The sequence below is a fragment of the Hippoglossus stenolepis genome, chromosome 4, assembly GCF_022539355.2.
Source record: "Hippoglossus stenolepis isolate QCI-W04-F060 chromosome 4, HSTE1.2, whole genome shotgun sequence".
NCBI classification, from domain to species: Eukaryota; Metazoa; Chordata; class Actinopteri; order Pleuronectiformes; family Pleuronectidae; genus Hippoglossus; species Hippoglossus stenolepis.
In genome coordinates, this window is record NC_061486.1 from 13705562 (window position 1) to 13722936 (window position 17375).

The window sequence follows — 17375 nt, forward strand, 5'->3', positions numbered from 1 at the left end:
ACCAGCATTGTGTAATTTCAGCTCATAATTGTGCAGGAGTAGAAAATGTATAGTGAGTCTGGATAGAGCCAGGATAAAACTATCTCCAATCATAGTCTTACAAATCTGCAGTATACATGGAAAACCAACTGACTGACAAACCTGCAAATGATGGGGTGAGGTCTGGAGCTTTCTTCCATCTCATCACTCTGGTCACTCATCAGCAGCCATGCAATGAGGTTCTCCTTCAGGTTTGGAGAACCAGATCCTTCTGTGATCCCTACATTGTCCCAGCCTGTCCTCAGTGTGAGAGCCTTAGGGACCGGACACTTCAGTAGAGCCTGACACAGACATACAGCAGCACTCCTGTCGATAAAGAAAAAGAAAATAGTGATGCTAAATGCATACTTAGACACACACATTTATCATGATGACACATTTAATCTAAATGTGACATGACTAAATTTAACATTGCACAATAAGAAAACATAGAAACTTACTGCGATAGTTTGCATGCTGATGCAGAGAAAAGCTTCCAGAACTCTCTGTCCATATTAATTAGTTGTCCGTGGACGATGGAGGCCAGCAGGTCCAGGCTAAAGGCCTCTGTCTGAGGCGAGCTGACCCCCCGTAGTGCAAGGGCCCACACCCGACCCCACAGCCTTCCCAACTCTGCCCTGTGGACCTGGGCCCTCTCAGGATAGCGGGTCTGGCACCGGGCTACCTCCCTCAGACAGCGCAACACGTACAGCCCCCTCTCTCCTCTCCGCTGCTCTGCCAGGAGCTGGTACAACACAGAGAGCAGAGGCACCAGCTCCTGGCGGGGCACCATGGACGGGTACTTGGAAGTGAGCACCGCAGTGATCTGTAGCCTAAGAGAGGAAAATGAAAGAAGGATGGAAAATCGTAATGTGATCAGAGAAAAAAACACCAGACTTTCTATGAGCATTACTCAAATAATCAGATGGACTTTATTGCACCCGCTCAACTGAGGGTCACCCGTCAATAATTATATAGTATAGTTTACCTTTAACATGTTCATATGCTAACTGTGTTGTGATTTTCATACCATGGTATGGCATCAAAGTCACTGTGCTGAGGCTGAAGATGTTCTCGGAGGACCTCCCAGCCAAGCTCAATACGGCGGCGCTTGCTGGCTGCTCCGTGGGTGGGACTGGCCATCGGTGTGGCTCTGAAGGAGGCCTGGGTCACCTCCAAGATGTGGGTGTCATTGTTATCACTGAACAACTACAACATGCAGGGGGAAAAAAGGAAGATCAAGCACTTGATGTGGATGCTGTCAGAACAGGTTGTTCTCATTCGTACAATCAAACAGAGTAATGATTCAGTCATGCGCTAAAGACTTGATCTGTGTTACCTGATGACAGATGTCAGCTGTGAGCTCGATGACATTGTTTTTCACTGCGATGTGTCTTGCCCCTGTGACGTACTTCCCTCTGCTGCCGAGATGACTGATTTCACTGACCAAAGCATCATACAAATTGTAGAGCTGACTCCGCCACCGAGTCCAGTCCTCAGCATGTGCACCTAATAAATGACAGGGTGAACAACTGCTGTGTTGGTTGTTTAATTATAGACCACACAAGTGTGTTATCTTTACATCTTTACCTAAATGTTGTGCTGACCATTTTCCAAAGCAAACCCCAGGTTCCTGGAGTGATTGCCCTACCTTCGCCCACTGGATTGTAATTAATCATGGTATTTAATTGTATTTTATCATTTAGCAGTTATTAAAACTTGGTACATGGTAAGCGGACTGTATTTATATAGCACTTTCCCTCTCTTATCCACCATTCAAAGTGCTTTACAGTACAAGTCACATGACCCATTCACAAACACATATTTGTGGTTCAGTATCTTGCTCAAGGACACTTTAAAATGCAGACGGGTATGGGATAAATTTCCTGGCATATTCTGAAACCAAAAGGTTGAAACTCTGTATTTGAAATCTAATGAAAAAGGTTTTGCATGAATGAACCTAAGTTCTAAAGTCTTGCATAATAAACACATTGTTTTAAAGGAAAAAAGTACAATCACTCCACCTGTGTCCTGAGTCTTGGCTCCTTTGGGGTGATGAACACACATCTGCAGATTGAAGAACTCCAAGATCTCCTCTTTGAGAGAAGCACTGGGCCTCATATCTGCCCAGATGTACAGTATGGATGGCAGAAGCTCCTCTCCCAGGTTACACACCCTCATCCTGCAGTTCATAGCCGAGTACCTCAAGAATATGTTGAGAGCCGAGACGAGGTGCTCCAAAACGGCCAAGGGTTTCTCCTGCCTAAGGGGATCAACTGTGCATTAGGTTTCCATCTATCCAATATACTTGTGTTCTTTATAATAACAAATAACAAAATACGAATTGGGAGTAATAAGCATAATCAGTTTAAAAGGTTTATAAAAGGATGGTAAAGGTTTTCACCTGACGTTAAGCAGTGCTTTGGAGAAGAAGCTGAACAGGGTATTGTTACACCCATCAGTCTGCGTGCAGCAGCCCTGCACCACCATGTGGATGACTCTGTTCACTAAAACAAGGTTTATGGATTTGGAAGAAGTGTTGAACAAGCCACAGTACAACTCCAAAAGACCTACGGAGCCCAAAAACACACAGGGGATTGATTAACAGCATGAACAAGAGGAGACAGTAATAAGATGTCAGGTGGTTATAACACAATGTAATTAGCTGGTAAGTAAATATCCATTCTTATTAATATGAGACATTTAGCATGTAATCTGATCATTTTCAACATATGACGAATCAGGATGAGTAATCAGATTATATCAAGAAATGAAAAGCATTTAGACAAAATGATCACTGACTGTGCCACTGCTGTGGGGGGATGTCACACCAGTACTTGCGGACAGAGAGGATGTCCTTCACGAGGAGGCTGCTATAATCTTCTCCATACGCAGCGCAGCTGTAAGAGCCCTGCACCACCTCCATCACATGTCTCAGCAGTTCACTGCACTTTAGACGAGGCCCGCCTGCAGAGACAGAGACACAGTAACTGCAGTAGATACCTGTAATTCAGATCACTCATGTGGTTTTCTGTTGCAGTGAATAAAGATAGGATGATCCCTCGCTGTGACAAAACACGCTTAAATCTATATTGTGAATGTGTGCACTTAACTGTAAACTTGTACTGGATCTCAAAAGACAGTGTCCTTACGTTTGTTAGCATAGCGAATGAAGTATTTGATCAGACTGCACATTTCCGCCATCTTCTTCTTCCGTGTGGCGAGTGTTGTCGCTGAGACAGATTTACTTGACTGCATGCTCTCTGTCTCCTTCTGGACATAGCGCTGCAGAAATCTGACATGGGAAAATGAAGTGGGAGCAAAACCGAAAGGAAAGTGTTCATATTAAAAAAAAATGTCTGACTTAATTGAACCAAACAAAATCAGAACTCTTGATATAGTGTAATAATATATTGATGATGTAAAGAAACAAACCTGAAAGTAAATTGGTAACATAGAAACAAACTAGCTCCATTAACTTAACATGTATATTAGAAAAAGACATGACCACAGTTGCAAAATTAAGCAAAGATTTCCAAGAGGTTCGGGTTTATTCCAGAGTCCATCAGACTGATGAAAATGAAATGGTCAGTTTACCTTGATGAATGCACTTGCTCTTTAACCAAATCCATCCTTTAGTAGGCGTTTTCTAATGTGACATATCTGTATTTTTTGTTTGTTTCTTTTTGTATTTTCTAAATTTGTTTGTATCTTTAGATTTGTCAGTTGTCTTTCAAGCTTACAAATTAATTGTCTGTACACTTTTCTCTTCCACAGGTCTTTAATCGCCCCCTTAGGGGAAGAATAAAGCAATTTAAATTGAATTGAACATAAAATCCCACAAAACCCAGGTGTGACTTGTGTTATACTGGATAATGTTATATGCATTTTGTTGCATAAATAGAAAAGATGCAGCTGTGCAAAGGGGAGTTACCTGAAAACAGCATCCCATGTGAGCTGCTTGGAGGATTTGGTTGCCGAGGTGCGATCCAACTCCTGCACGATCTCTGGAGATCGGAGGAGCCGTCTGAAGCGTTCGGCTTCTTTCTGGAAGCATGAAGGATATGTTGGGTTTGATTTATACTGCGCATACTGGTTAAACTTGGACTGCAACAATATATGACTCATTTGTCTATAAACATGTGTGATCACCTTTCTCTCTGTGACTTTATCATTCTCCAGCCCCTTGCAGCAGACCAGGAGATCATCAAGGGACAGACTCATGGTGCTGCAGAGTGGGGGAGGGCAAAGTGTGCATCAGTGTGGGGTAGACTCTTGTACCAGTGCTGAGACAGGATGTTGACAAGACAGGATGATGCTGTTATTAGTCCACACACGCAGTGTTTACTTCACAGAGGCCTCAGATCTCTTCTGAAAAGCACTTGGGACTAACTGTTTACGTTGATCAGTCAGTCGGGCCTTGCACACGACGCACTTCAGCAACACAACATGACCACACTTACTTTGAACTGGATTTCGTGTTCAAACACTCGATCTGTTGCTGCACTGACGTCGTCCCGGAGCTGTCACACACGCATGAGCAGACATTAGCTGTGGTGCTACGGTGCTGGATGAGCCTGCTGCTGCTGCTGCTGCTGAGTCTCCTCTGACAACTTTCCCATCCTGACCTGACGTTAACGCAGTTTACACACACTCACGTACACGCCGACGAGGCAGGAAATTCCCGCCCCAAGAGTCGGGATGAAGCGGCGACGTCATATCCAGGTCACGGTAGTAGTGAGCGAGTCCTTTCGCTTTAACGCTAACACCAAAACACACTTGCTGCTTTGCTAGCTGCTGTGCTACTACATCGACAGAGTGGCCATTAAATTCGCATTCAATAAAAGTAATGCTAAACATGCATGTGGCAGCACGTGGGATATAGTGTAGTTCGATGTTTTTGAAGGGACTACAACCACCAGGAGTCCAAGCGGCACATTACTCTAACACTTCCGGGGTATAAGTGATTGAGTTCCCCGCCTTTTGACTGAGCAGCAGTTTCTCTGGTCGTCCTCTGACACCGGCGGATTTATTTCAATTTGACGCCGAATAGCGCGTCTCCGACATATTGTTTCACGAACATGTAGCTGATTTATTCGCTTGTTCGCCGTCTTCGTCCACTAACGAGCAGACATGTTGCTGCCGTCGGACGTCGCGCGGCTTGTTTTGGGTGAGTCAAATACAAAGCTGTGTGATGCATTCACGTGAAGTCTGCAGAATAGGAAGAAAACGAAAAACAGAACATACTCTCTCGTCTTTTTCCCAAAGTGTAAAGCCCTTTAATGCGAGATGATGTTGTAGGTAAACAGCTTGAAATCGCTATTGTTGTTGTTTTACGTTTTTATTGTTGTTTCTTTTCCGATTCCAACTGTCTTTATAGGTCCTAGGTCACGGACTGAACGGTTTGGTTTTTGTTGTAGCTAACTGCCAGCTGTGTTGCATTTGCAGCCATTCTCCCCACAGTACTGTGCTTATTTCCACCCCGATTAATACACTGCCCCTGTCACAAAATCTCTATTTACCTGACTCTTGAATTATGTCTTTTTTTCTGCTAAGATCCCACTCATTGTCTCGCAATTTCAGTTTAAACAGTAGGGCCTGAACGCACCATCAGCCAACAACGACACTAAACTGGGAACAGGCGCCCAGAGCTTATACACGTACTTAGGAAAACTTTGTATTCACTGTCTGAGCTTTGTTTTATGAATGTCTTTCTCCAGGCTACCTCCAAGAAGAGGGGCTGTGTGCCACGAGCCAAGCGTTCATCCACGAGAGCCCCAACCTGAAGGAGTATGCTGAACACACCACACTAGATGGGACTATTCCTGCCTGTGTATTTGTAAGCATCTCTTTCTCTCTGATAAGGCCTCTCACTAATTGTTAACATTAAGATGAAGGCACTGATTACATGTGCATGTGTGATCTGTTGTTTTGTTCCCTCACAGTCAATCTTTGGGAAAGGCCTCGCAACCATCTTAAATGAGTATGTGGCTGCCAAAACAAAGGGTGAGTTTATCAGCCATTATCACCGTTAGAGATGAAACACCGTGAACATTTTGTATCACAATTACAGCGACCTAAATTATCACTGTTATTAGTGTTATTGCTTTATTGTTAATTGTGATGACAATGTTCCAAAAAGTACAGATACACATACTGAAGTAATGTTATATCAGCAAGTTTTATATTTAAATAATATATTATTATCAATAAAATAATAATATAGTGCCACATAACATCATATTAAATTTGCAACATTAACCTTGAAGAAGGTAGGGTTTAGCTTTGCTAAAGACGCTTTTTGTTTTGGATTGAATACTTCCTGTAATGCAGGTTGAAATGAAACCATAAATAACGAATTCAAATGTGCATGTAAATAACAACACAACCACTATGAACAAAGTGATATGCATGTAAGAACAATACAACTATTTGTAAACAAATCAGATGTCGGATGTTGATGACATACAATAGTAACACAAAACAAGCAGAGTCGGAGCAAAGGGGAGAAGGTTGACAACTCGTTATCTTAAGTGCAGACGTCGACCCTAAATGTCTAAGAGTCAGGACAAAATATCAGCATTTGCTCAACCTGTGCGATTTGGCAACAGTGGATGCTTACAGTTGCTAGCTATTTTCAGAGCACTAGCAGCTCATGCTGTTACACTGTCAACCAAATCACCACGGAAATCACAGCAAATGTAAATCGAATTGGTACAAACAACCGTCAGAAATGTTACCACTGTATACAGTGAAACCGGTAACTGCTTCATCCCTAATTGCTATTTGTGAAATGTAACATTTATTACTAGATTATTACAAAATGTAACATTTATGGTTTATACTTGTGTTTGTTCTTTCAGAGTCTTGTCATGAGGTACCTATGATGATGACCTCTTTGTGGAAAAAGTTGGATTTTACACTCAACCAAATCAAGTAATTACACTCATCAAGATTCAACATCTCATCACTGCAACTGTCTCAAGTTGAAATGATCTTTCCTAATGATAGTGGACTTTCAGTGGGATCTTCATCACTCATACTGCTTCATTGTCCTCTATCTTTCTTTTAGGTCACTGCAGAATTCACCAGCTGTATCAGCAAGTCAGAGAAGTGAGTGTGCAATATTTTTTTTTCAATTGAGGGGCATTACTTTGCACAATCAGGTTTAAGTTTGATTGCCACTGGGAACTGTGAGGCATTGAGGGATAAGGCTGTGTATGTTCGCCGTAGTTCTGCAATTATGTGCCCCGCTCTCTACCTCAGAGTTGGTCCAGACTGTTTAACTGTTTCCATCAAAGAGTCATGGCTAAGCTAAGTGTGCTAGCATAATACCAGAGGCCTCCTTACTAAGGTTTTGAGCCATTATGTTGGATAGGTAACGATAGTGTAGAGCGGACTCCGTTAGGATTATGCATTTACATGTGAAGCTGCACATTTTGGAATAGCCTGACTATCGTCTTTCTTTAGAAGCCTATTGTCAGCGGATGTAGCGATGCTAGCGTTCGCGCACTCCTCTTGTGAACTTGTGTTCAGTGTGTGTGCGTGTTTTTTGCGGTTTGTGCTTGCGACGTGAACTTGGCTCCAAGCATGATATCAGTGGACTTTTAGGCTTAAAACTTGGTGTAAATGACGTCGGGCCTTTTGAAAAGTTTATCACCAGTTACTTCAATTGTATTGGATTTAGCTGCAACACTGTTTACCCCTAAAACTCCAAAAGTGTTTTGAGGACTCAAACACTTCACCCACCCCTCCATCGGAGTACATTATCATTTGTGGGTGAACTATTCCTTTAGAGTGTAAATAGAAAATCAATACACACAACATTTGATCTATTTTCCTCTATCCATTGCAGCACGTTCACGCGTTGGATTAGCAAACATGGCAAGACAGCGGGTCCTGACCGTGACTTCAGCCGGTGCTGAAACGAGCTCCATCATCAGCCCGGCACACACCTTGCACAGCATGTTCAGCCACTCGACTCCTGTGAGCTACTCTGCTCCGCACATCAGACAAGCTCTTGGCAGTGGCACACCCCAACAGATCCATGATGGCAGCCGATTACTGAGTATATCAAGTCAGTATGATAAAATATGCTTTTTATATATTTATATTTTACAATATTACTCTAAATTTAGTTTAAAGTGTTTGTGTTTTGAATATTTGTCTCAGTCATTCTTTCGGGTAGGAATTTGAAAAATGGGCCATCTCATTGATTTTTAATGATGATGAGCTCTTGTCCAAATGAATATATCTACAAATATTCACTTTTATTTTACATTCTTAGCGGTGGAGTGGATTTTATTGCTCAATCAATTGTCATTGAAGCATATGAAGCATTCAAGCAGCTAGTCATATATTGTTTTTATAATGCCTCAGAAAAAGCTTCCCTTTTAAGGGGGTTATTGAAAAGAGTTATCAAAGCTGTGCTTGTTTTGGCACTCGCTATAAAAAGTCCCAAAAAAATAGCTTTGGATTGATGTGTGACCACATGTGTTCATTACAGGGGATTCACCGGTTCATATCATTGTGTCAGAGAATCGGCTAAATCCAGGCCCAATGTCTCCTGGACGACGGAAATGGTAAGAATACTTCTCATATTGCAATTATTTTTAACCCCCTCTTATTTAGAATTAAACATATTCTTTCCACTAACCCACTGTGGCTTTCAATACAAGATTAAAGTACGTAAATAGATAATAAAACAGGAAAACCTGACTAGAACAAAACTACCACGAGTCCGAATGTCTGCTAGGATAATGGATAATGGATATTTTTTGCTTGGTGTTTGGGGTGGGTTTGTATGGCATTTTACTTTTACTCTTGTTTTGCCTGTGCCTTATGCAGCTTAAAATCTTTCCTTTGCCTTCAGGGACACACCCAGGAAGAGAGGTGGTGCTCAGAGTGGAACCAGTGGTCCTGGCAGATCTGCCACAGCTGTCAGTAGCGTCAGTGCTGAACCCCAGCCTGAAGAGGTTGTTAATGAAACTTTTCCTGTAGGTAGATCTGCATGTTTCATGTCTGATTTCCTCTCAGGTGCTATGTTAGCATTAGCAGACGTTAGCATTAGCAGACGTTTACTTACTCAAGCAGAATGTTCTGGACTAAGCATCAAATTTAATTCCTTTACTCGCCAAGAGCTGTCGTTAGCAGTGGAGATGTTAACTCCTTTGATTTGCATCTGCTGAAGTTAGCATGCTAAGCAGTTGGTGCCGGCCCAGCCAGCTTGTCTCATCATTTTCAATAACAAGTCACTGTGTTTCAAGACACCATCCCCTGTTCCTGGCAAGAACCTGTGTTCAGCGATTGAAAACTGGAACATGCTCACTTTTTAAATATTGTTTTCAGGGATTTTCACTCGCACAATATTCTTCATCTGTCTTGTGCAGCAAATCAAGGCTGAACTACCTCTATACTCTCACAGTTGTAGGACACTCTGTTTTCATTTTTTTTCTCAGCTTTAGTGAATGACGTGATGCTGCAGACACTTTATAAAATATTTTACATGCATGCTCTCTCTTGAAAGTATCAATCAATTTACAGATTGAATAATAATCATTTGTTTCTCTCCACAGCAACTTGTGATACAAAATGCACGTGACAGGATACTGGGTGACAGATCATTACAAGAGAAGCTTGCTGAAAACATCAACAAAATCCTTGCCAAGTAAGTGCTGAGTTGGAACCCAGCATTGCCTCACTGCATCCGTATTAAGTCCATTTAAATTGATTGCTCATGATTTTATCAGTGACAATGAATGTCGGCAGGGTAAGGAATGGTTTTACTATTTTCTTCTCTGTTTTGTCTGTAACATCAGTGAACCAACGCCTCAAACATCCAAGGCCTCTTCAGCCACAATGGAGACAGACCCGTCTATAGATGAAATCCTGGGATTACAGGTGCTGAAAAAACTATAAATACCAGTATCATTAAAGCATAATCACTTTCTCTGTTCTTATTTCCCTGTGTGCCATCATATTATTTCTTGACACATATCCTCTGACACAGGGGGAAATCCACATGAGTGACGACGCCATCCACGACATTTTGGAGCAAACAGAGTCTGACCCAGCTTTTCAGGCCCTCTTTGACCTCTTCGATTACAGTAACTATGACCTTCTTTTTTAGACTGAAATTGTTTGTTGTTCAGATTGCATGTTTTTCAATTATGTAAGAAAGCACAATGAAAAGTTTTCAATTATGTATTTGCAGATAAATCCAAATTCCCTGATGGAGAACCAGGGGATGAAGATGTGAGCAGTAGTCCCGAAGAGAGTGATGCTGCTGGATCTTCATTGACGTTCAGACCCCTTCTGAGTGATGATCCAGGTATTCTTTTGATTCAATAGTGCACTCTTATATGAAGACTACACAGATCTCATCACTTGGTCTTCAATCTCACACAGGTAGAGACAGGTTTTTGACTTCAAACTTCATGTTCAGTTCAGTTTAGATGTTGTCAGAATTACTAGAACAACTAGAAGGGCACTCGGATAATGCATACCACCACCAAGGTCTAACGGCATATCTCTTAATGTTAATGTTAATCAAAACATAACCTTCTTGGCGAAGGAAATAAATGTGGTGTTAGAGGCTTACAGGCAGCGTAATGGTTCACCAGATCAATTATTCCATTAGGAGTTTCCAACTTAAACGTCTTTCCATGTGATATCAGGATTCACTTAATGTAATTAAGAATGCAATGGGTTTCCTAAGTTTATATGAATGTAGGTATGTCTGCAGTGAAAGTATCATCCTTAAGTCAGTCACACATGTCATTGTAACGTAGTACTTGGCTTTCTCATTGGCTCTTTTATTGTATGAGAGGGGGAGGACAGGCTTCACTAGAGTTTGCAGACTGGTCACAGTTTGACGACTACACCATAACATATTCTTTTTATTAAGAGAAGGTGTATTTGTGTTAATTGCTGATCATGATTTTTATTTTTGTTTTGTTTATTTTTCAGGCACTACACAGAGAGATACTAACGTTTCTGATACAAACCCTGTGACCGTGAAGACGAGAGTCGGACAAGATCGTAAGACCAGGAAGTCTGCTCCTTCCACCTTGTTAAAGAAAACGCTTCTTGCCCCCAGAGGTAAAGCCTCGAGAATTGAGGGCAGTTCAGCCAGATTGTTAGTGAGTCATGGGGAGCACCGAGGAGTCTCACCTCCTGCAAGGAAGTCGAACAGAAAAGAAAGAGCCTCGCTCTTTAATAACAGTGTTGCTGTTACACCGATGGATATTGATGAACCATTGAATACACCCCCTCCTCCTTCAGACAGCATGGCCTCTTGTGAGCCTGTCACAACAGACAGCACCTTCACAACTGGTCTCTGTGAATCGGTTCCCTCATCAAGAGTCTCAACTGCACTTGTTGCACCGTTGGTGACGTCAACCTCTAATGTGGATGGAAAAGAGGAGCATAAACGAGCACAACATTCTACAGAGCAACCTACAGTCCCCTCTTTAGCTCTGAGTGATCCGCCTGATTATTTGTCTCCTGTACAAGTTGAACTCACTCCTGCGTCGACTGTTGACCTGTCTGCTATCGCAGCTTCTAGCGATGGAGGAGACACTCATCTAGGCTGTACTCACTCTGTAACATTAGAATCTGCCTCTTCCACATCTGCCTCCTCAAACGCCACAGTTACAGCTGTGCCTGCCTCGCCATCAGCTTCCTCTGTTGCACCATTCAGAGCAACACCTGACTCACCCATATGTGCCTCTGCCTCTACAACTCTCACAGCTACCCCGACCTCATCCACACCTGCCTCACCCGCATCATTCTCCTCCTGCGCCCCAGTTGCGTCAGCACCTGATCCTTCATCCACCAATGTCAACCCCCAAAGCAAGGCTGCCGCAGATTCCAGTAATATAGTTTCTTTGAACATCATCATCAGTGATAACCAGGAAGAGGAGCTGGCCAACGACGCTGCCTTGAATCAGGCAATTTCCAGCATTTCTGAGGATAAGATACCCACCATCTATCTTTCCTCTCCAGCCAAGTCCCTTGGATACTCTGGCATCCCTGGCACTCCAAAGAATAACTTGGATGAGGTGGCACAGGCAGTTAGTAGTTTACAGGGCTTCGAGGCAACTGCTAGTCCTCTCACCGGTAAGGCTTTGGGATTGCTGGCATCTCCATTATCAGGGACATCGCAGGCCCAGCAGAGCTACGTAATTCAACTACCCCTGGACACTACTAACCCTCCTCTCCCAGGAGCCACTGCCAGCTACTTCCTTGTGACTGAACCCCCGACTGCAGACGCTCAGTCCAGACAGGTGCTACTCCCTGCTGGTGTCTCAAAGGGACAGCCATTGCCTACCAACCAGTTTGGGGCGACTACTTCAACTCATCCTCAAAGCTACTCCACTGGTAAGAAACAATGGAGTACAAGAGTGGCTCATCTTAAAAGACAAAAGTGAATCGTGGTCTCACCTTAATGAGATAAAATAAGATCCTCTCTTACTCCCGCCATGGGCACAGCTGCAAAGGGATATTAAAACTAGTAAATAAGTAAACATATAAACACATTTTTTTAAACAATTCTTAACTGACATGTACAATTAAACAATTAATAAGAATCCTTATTACTACCTGTTAATATTACAGAAGCATTGATTTTTGGAAAAATATACAAAACAATCATTTTGATTTGCAAAAATGCCCAGTTATATGCTGAAGGAGAAAGAAATTGCATTTTATTTTAATTATTATGAATAATGAAATATTTAGCAAGTAGTAATAATACTGTATATTGGCTCCAGGTTATTTCCTACAGCTCATAAGATGTCCACTGGTTTAACAACGAAGCACAATCCCCCCCCAGATCTGCGCCCATCCTTCATTGTGTTGTGTCTCTGATTCTTTGTTGTTCATTACCTTCTGTCTGTCAAGACTATTACCATCGTCTACAATTAGTGTTGGTTAAAACATTCTTTGTTCTTTATGTGCAGGGTCCACTCTCATCTTACCATCACCTGTTAAGCCCCTGATGCTTCCTATTACTGTTATGGGCCAGAACTCTCTGGGGAATGTCCAGATGGTGTCTAATCAGGTAACACAACTTTATGATCAGTTTGTATGGTCTGAGCCTATAGGTATTTTTTGGTTTTACCATTTTTTAAAAGAAAAACAAGATGATGCCTGGTCATTCTGCTGACCCTCCAAACTTTTATCCACCATTCTGCCCCTTTGAGAAAATTTGTTTTTGCTCTGTGGCAGAGATCATATCTGTATCATGAGATCTACCAGGCAGGTTTCCATGAAAACTACTACAGATGTTACCCAAAAGATAACCAATGATATTTTGTGAGCTTTGCTCTAACAGCATCCCCAGATCAAACTTTAATAAACAATGTGTCCAAAAAAATTCAAAATTTGTTTGAATGAAATCTACATTTTGTGCCCCTCTCAAGTAATCTCCTTTCCGAATTTGTTATAAATTATACTTCTTAATCATATTTCTTCTTTCATTGTTATAAAACACTGAATATATTAATGAGCCAATGATATTTATTTTCTGAAAAAACAAACCAATTATTGTCCCACTATGGCTAAGGCTCCATCAACAGTAAAATATATATATATATATATATATATATATACTTGATAATTGTGTAACATGTGGACTAAAGCACAGTGTCCCCTCAGGGGGTTTTCATTGGCTTTGGAGCTTTTAGCAATATCCAGAACAATAACACTTATCTCTGTTCTTTTATCAGCTGGTTGCCATACCAAATCAAGTGTTGGTACAGCAGCCAGAAACCATCAACCACAAACCTTCCACAGCGGCAGTCAAACAATCCACTGCTGCTGGTAAGTAACATGCTAACTTGGAGCAGTAATCCCTGATTTAGTATATTCTTATATCCTCAGTGGTGTTCTGCGTTATGTTTTCATGTCACTGCTTTGCTGCTCTGACCATATTTCTCTGAATTTCAGGCACTGAGGGAACTGTTGTTGGTAAAGTAATTCAACCTGCTTCAGCTGAAAATACAAGTCAGCAGGATGCAGCCAAGAGTTCCAATCATCGTAGAATTTTATTTTTTGACTCTTCTGCAGGAGTTCAACTACAAACCCCTGAAACCACAAAAGTCACCTCACCTGCAGCCCCAAATACATCTACACCACGATCTGTCCAGCAACCTGGGAAAGTAAAAACACAATTAGTCCCTCAAATACGGCCTGCTATCTTAAGTGGCAACAAGCCCAAGAGGAGAATAGAGATTACCAGATGCCCAACTGATTCCCAGAATTTAGGAGGGTTAGTGAAGGAGGCAGAGAATTCCAGGCCTCCACAACAGCACCATAAAGTTCCTGTTAAAAAGACCTCTCGCAAACAAGATCATAAGATCAACAACCAAGAGTCTCGAAGTGCAAGTGCCAGCAGGGTGGGTTCCTCACAGCCTGAGGCTTTGAAAAAGCTAGAATCAGGAAGAAGATCCAAATCTACTGACAAGAAAAACAATAATGATAATGGAGAAGCAAAAGCTCATGATTCACAGAGGTCAAGGATGTCTTCTGACACCGCAACGAAACCAGGAAGTAGAAAGGAGAAAGAGGAAAGCAGCAGGAAAGAACCTGCAGAAAAGGCTCCTGCCAAATCGCGAGAGGGCCGCACAGAAAAGAGGAATCCTTCTCAGGAAACGCCAAATGTGACAGCCAACAAGGAAAATGAAATTAAGGGGCGCGTGCAAGAGCAGCAACAGCAGTCTACATCTGCATCCTCAGCATCAAGCGACCTCAACCCTCCAGCTGTCACTCAACCAGAATCTAATCCCCAGTCCAAGGCTACAAAAGCCCAGTCAAAGTCCTGCTCTCTGGCTAAACAGGCAGCTGAGATGCTCCAGGACATCCAGGAACTAAACTCTCCTTCCACCCCAGCCAAGAGGCCTGGAGCAAGTACCTCAGATATAAGCCTACCCAGTACCCCTGGGACCGGCTGTAACCAGGAGGAGTCCACCGACTATCCCAGGACTCCTTCCAGACAGAAAATGGGTAAAGACGGAGAAGGGCCTCAGAAGCGTCTCATGCCCCCCAACACCCCGGATGTCCCCACCTGCAGCCCCGCCAGTGAGGCTGGCAGTGAAAACAGCATTAACATGGCCGCTCACACACTCATGATTCTTTCTCGGGCTGCCATCGCTAGGACGGGCACTCCCCTGAAGGACAGTTTGCGTCAGGATGGAGTTGGAGAAAAGTCACCCACAAGCTCAAAGAGCTCTAAAAAACGCAAACAGTCTTCTCCCACAGCCAGCACGCCTGCCAAGAAAGAGTCCAAACGATCGCCGGGCAAAAAGAATGACCGGGTAGGTATAGTGCTAGTACTTGTCAATTGACACGTTCTAATGCATCTTGGTCTATATAATGATATATATAACTATAGAACATAAAAATTGTGGCTCATGTATTATTTGTCATTCAGTTCAATAATTGATTGATTCTCTCAGCTCAATTTAAATGTCATGCTGACGGTAACCTAAACTCCCACAACCCTAAAGGATGAGCCAGAATGCGCTTGCTCTTTTTAATGACAATATGCCCTGTCTGGCCGAACAGTACATACTGATGGAAGCTAGGTTTAGTCTTTCAGCTTTGACCTGCGCCTGACTAGAGGAGTTTGATCACACAGTACAGAGGAGAAACACTTTTAAAGACATGCAGGTTAGGTGCATAGCAATCTAAATTACCTAAAGGTTTGAATGCGTTTGTCTGTCTGTGTTACCCCTCTAATGGCGGTCTGTCCTGTCCCGCCTGTATGTCCGGTGTGTCCTCCATCACCCTGAGCAGGATAAACAGTTAAGGATTTAAGTAACGACATGGCCATTACTCTGGTGCCACCATCAGGCCAATCTCTATAATTTTTTCGACCTACTCATAAAAAACAAAGACGAGCTAAATAGTCCCCCTTTTTTTATTAATTCAGTCACATGGAGCTGGAAGCATGTTGTTCGACCTGTTGATAAGAAACCTGTTCAATCGACACCCTCTGGGAGAGTTGGGGTCCTTGCATATTTTGGTGTCAGGGGCTGAAAAGTTTGGGAACCCCTTTGACAAACAGCTACAGCGCCTCATCAGTGGTATTTAATTGTAGAGTTGCGATACATATTTGTATGAATGTAGTTCTGACTTTTGCTTTAAATCTGCAGGAGAAGAAGAGACTCGTCGATTGCTTTCCCCTGGACTTGGATGTGGATAAGTTCCTGTCTTCACTTCACTATGATGAGTGAAATCCGACACACCAACAGGGAAGGACTGCCCTTTTCACTACCTGCTTAGGTTACTACCCAGGAATAGAACAAGCCATCTGCTAAAACAGTGCCTCTGGTTCCTATTAGTAACCTTGCCCGAGACCTTATAAGCTGCAATGCCGCCTTCAGCCAGTGAGGAACTTTGATTCTGCTGGCTAGTTTCCAGTGCGGGCAATCAACACAACATCCTGTTAAATGCAGCAAGGCAACCACGGCACGGTGCTGTACTGTTTATCCTCATGTTTGCTTCATGTTTTAATCACCTTTTTTATTTACTACAACAAAACAATTACACATTTGTCTGTGGGCACTTTGCCATAAATGGTGCTGGTTGCTTAAAATTGGTGATTTAAAACATTTCCTTGGTCAATATTTGACTCTAGTGCTATATATGTGAACATTTTTGGGAATATGTTGCTTCCTTTTATTTGAATAACACTGAAGAAATAGTGTTCATGATCAGAAATGTCTGACTAACTGAAGAATAATGTTATGAATGTATATATTTTTTTCTTGCATACACAAGTATAGTGTTCCTTTTTTGTTTGTTGGTAGAATCAGACGCATACTTTGTGAAAATGCAACTGTGCACCTTTGCACACTCAGGCTTCTTTCAGTGTTGTAATAAAACTAAGATACGGCCTTGTGTGTTTTTCCTCAGTATAAACTTGCTGGACCTGTTCAAAAGTACATCTTAAAATGGAAGCACCGAACCTCCAGACAGCTTATGTAACTCGTCATGTGCTTGGCAAAATTGTGTGAATGTTGTGAAGCCAATAGGTCACATGAGGAATGGAATAGCACCTGAGAATTGAGGAATAAATGGTCACATGTGGCTTAAATTGTTTGTTGCTCACTGTCTCCATATCACAGTCGGCAGCTTTTTTCTGTGAGGTAAAGTGTTTTTTTGGTGTCTAATGTTTGTGAGATCTTCCAAGCATGCACTCTTGATATGTTGAAGCCCCTGACCCATGACACATGATGGACATGAAGGTGGACACTGGGACTGAGCAACAATTCTAAAAACATTAGCAGGAGCAGTTTTAACGTAATATAACTTTGCTTTTAACACATTTTTAAAATTATTGTTAATGAATA

The 17375-nt window shown here is 42.3% G+C and overlaps 2 protein-coding genes across 4 annotated transcripts in view; one reads left to right on the forward strand and one right to left on the reverse strand.

Moving 5' to 3' along the window:
* atm (ATM serine/threonine kinase) overlaps positions 1-4704 on the reverse strand; it is a 30964-nt gene extending 26260 nt beyond the window's left edge. Inside the window, exons 1-11 of one of the 2 annotated variants that reach the window (XM_035155376.2) lie at positions 4482-4704; positions 4171-4246; positions 3953-4065; positions 3171-3313; positions 2821-2985; positions 2423-2588; positions 2043-2281; positions 1358-1527; positions 1049-1227; positions 480-851; positions 142-345 (exon numbers count right to left, since the gene is read on the reverse strand). In XM_035155376.2, the coding sequence (XP_035011267.2) occupies positions 142-345; positions 480-851; positions 1049-1227; positions 1358-1527; positions 2043-2281; positions 2423-2588; positions 2821-2985; positions 3171-3313; positions 3953-4065; positions 4171-4242 (1823 nt within the window). In that variant the 5' untranslated portion in view covers positions 4243-4246; positions 4482-4704. Of the gene's footprint in view, positions 1-141; positions 346-479; positions 852-1048; positions 1228-1357; positions 1528-2042; positions 2282-2422; positions 2589-2820; positions 2986-3170; positions 3314-3952; positions 4066-4170; positions 4305-4481 lie in introns of both variants that reach the window. The other variant, XM_047339611.1, reaches the window with a different exon arrangement.
* Positions 4705-4778: 74 nt separating this feature from the next.
* npat (nuclear protein, ataxia-telangiectasia locus) lies at positions 4779-17112 on the forward strand. 2 transcript variants are annotated; one of them, XM_035155377.2, is made up of 17 exons: positions 4779-5188; positions 5739-5857; positions 5964-6024; positions 6882-6954; positions 7091-7131; positions 7874-8095; positions 8525-8600; positions 8891-9014; positions 9594-9685; positions 9837-9918; positions 10028-10124; positions 10232-10348; positions 10987-12399; positions 12981-13081; positions 13749-13842; positions 13969-15335; positions 16176-17112. In XM_035155377.2, exons 1-17 carry the CDS (start codon positions 5152-5154, stop codon positions 16254-16256), a joined length of 4197 nt encoding a protein of 1398 aa, XP_035011268.1. In that variant the 5' UTR covers positions 4779-5151; the 3' UTR covers positions 16257-17112. The 2 variants fall into 2 exon arrangements, with proteins under 2 accessions (XP_035011268.1, XP_035011269.1); XM_035155378.2 differs by having other exon boundaries at positions 4780-5188; positions 8891-8993.
* Positions 17113-17375: the final 263 nt, after the last annotated feature.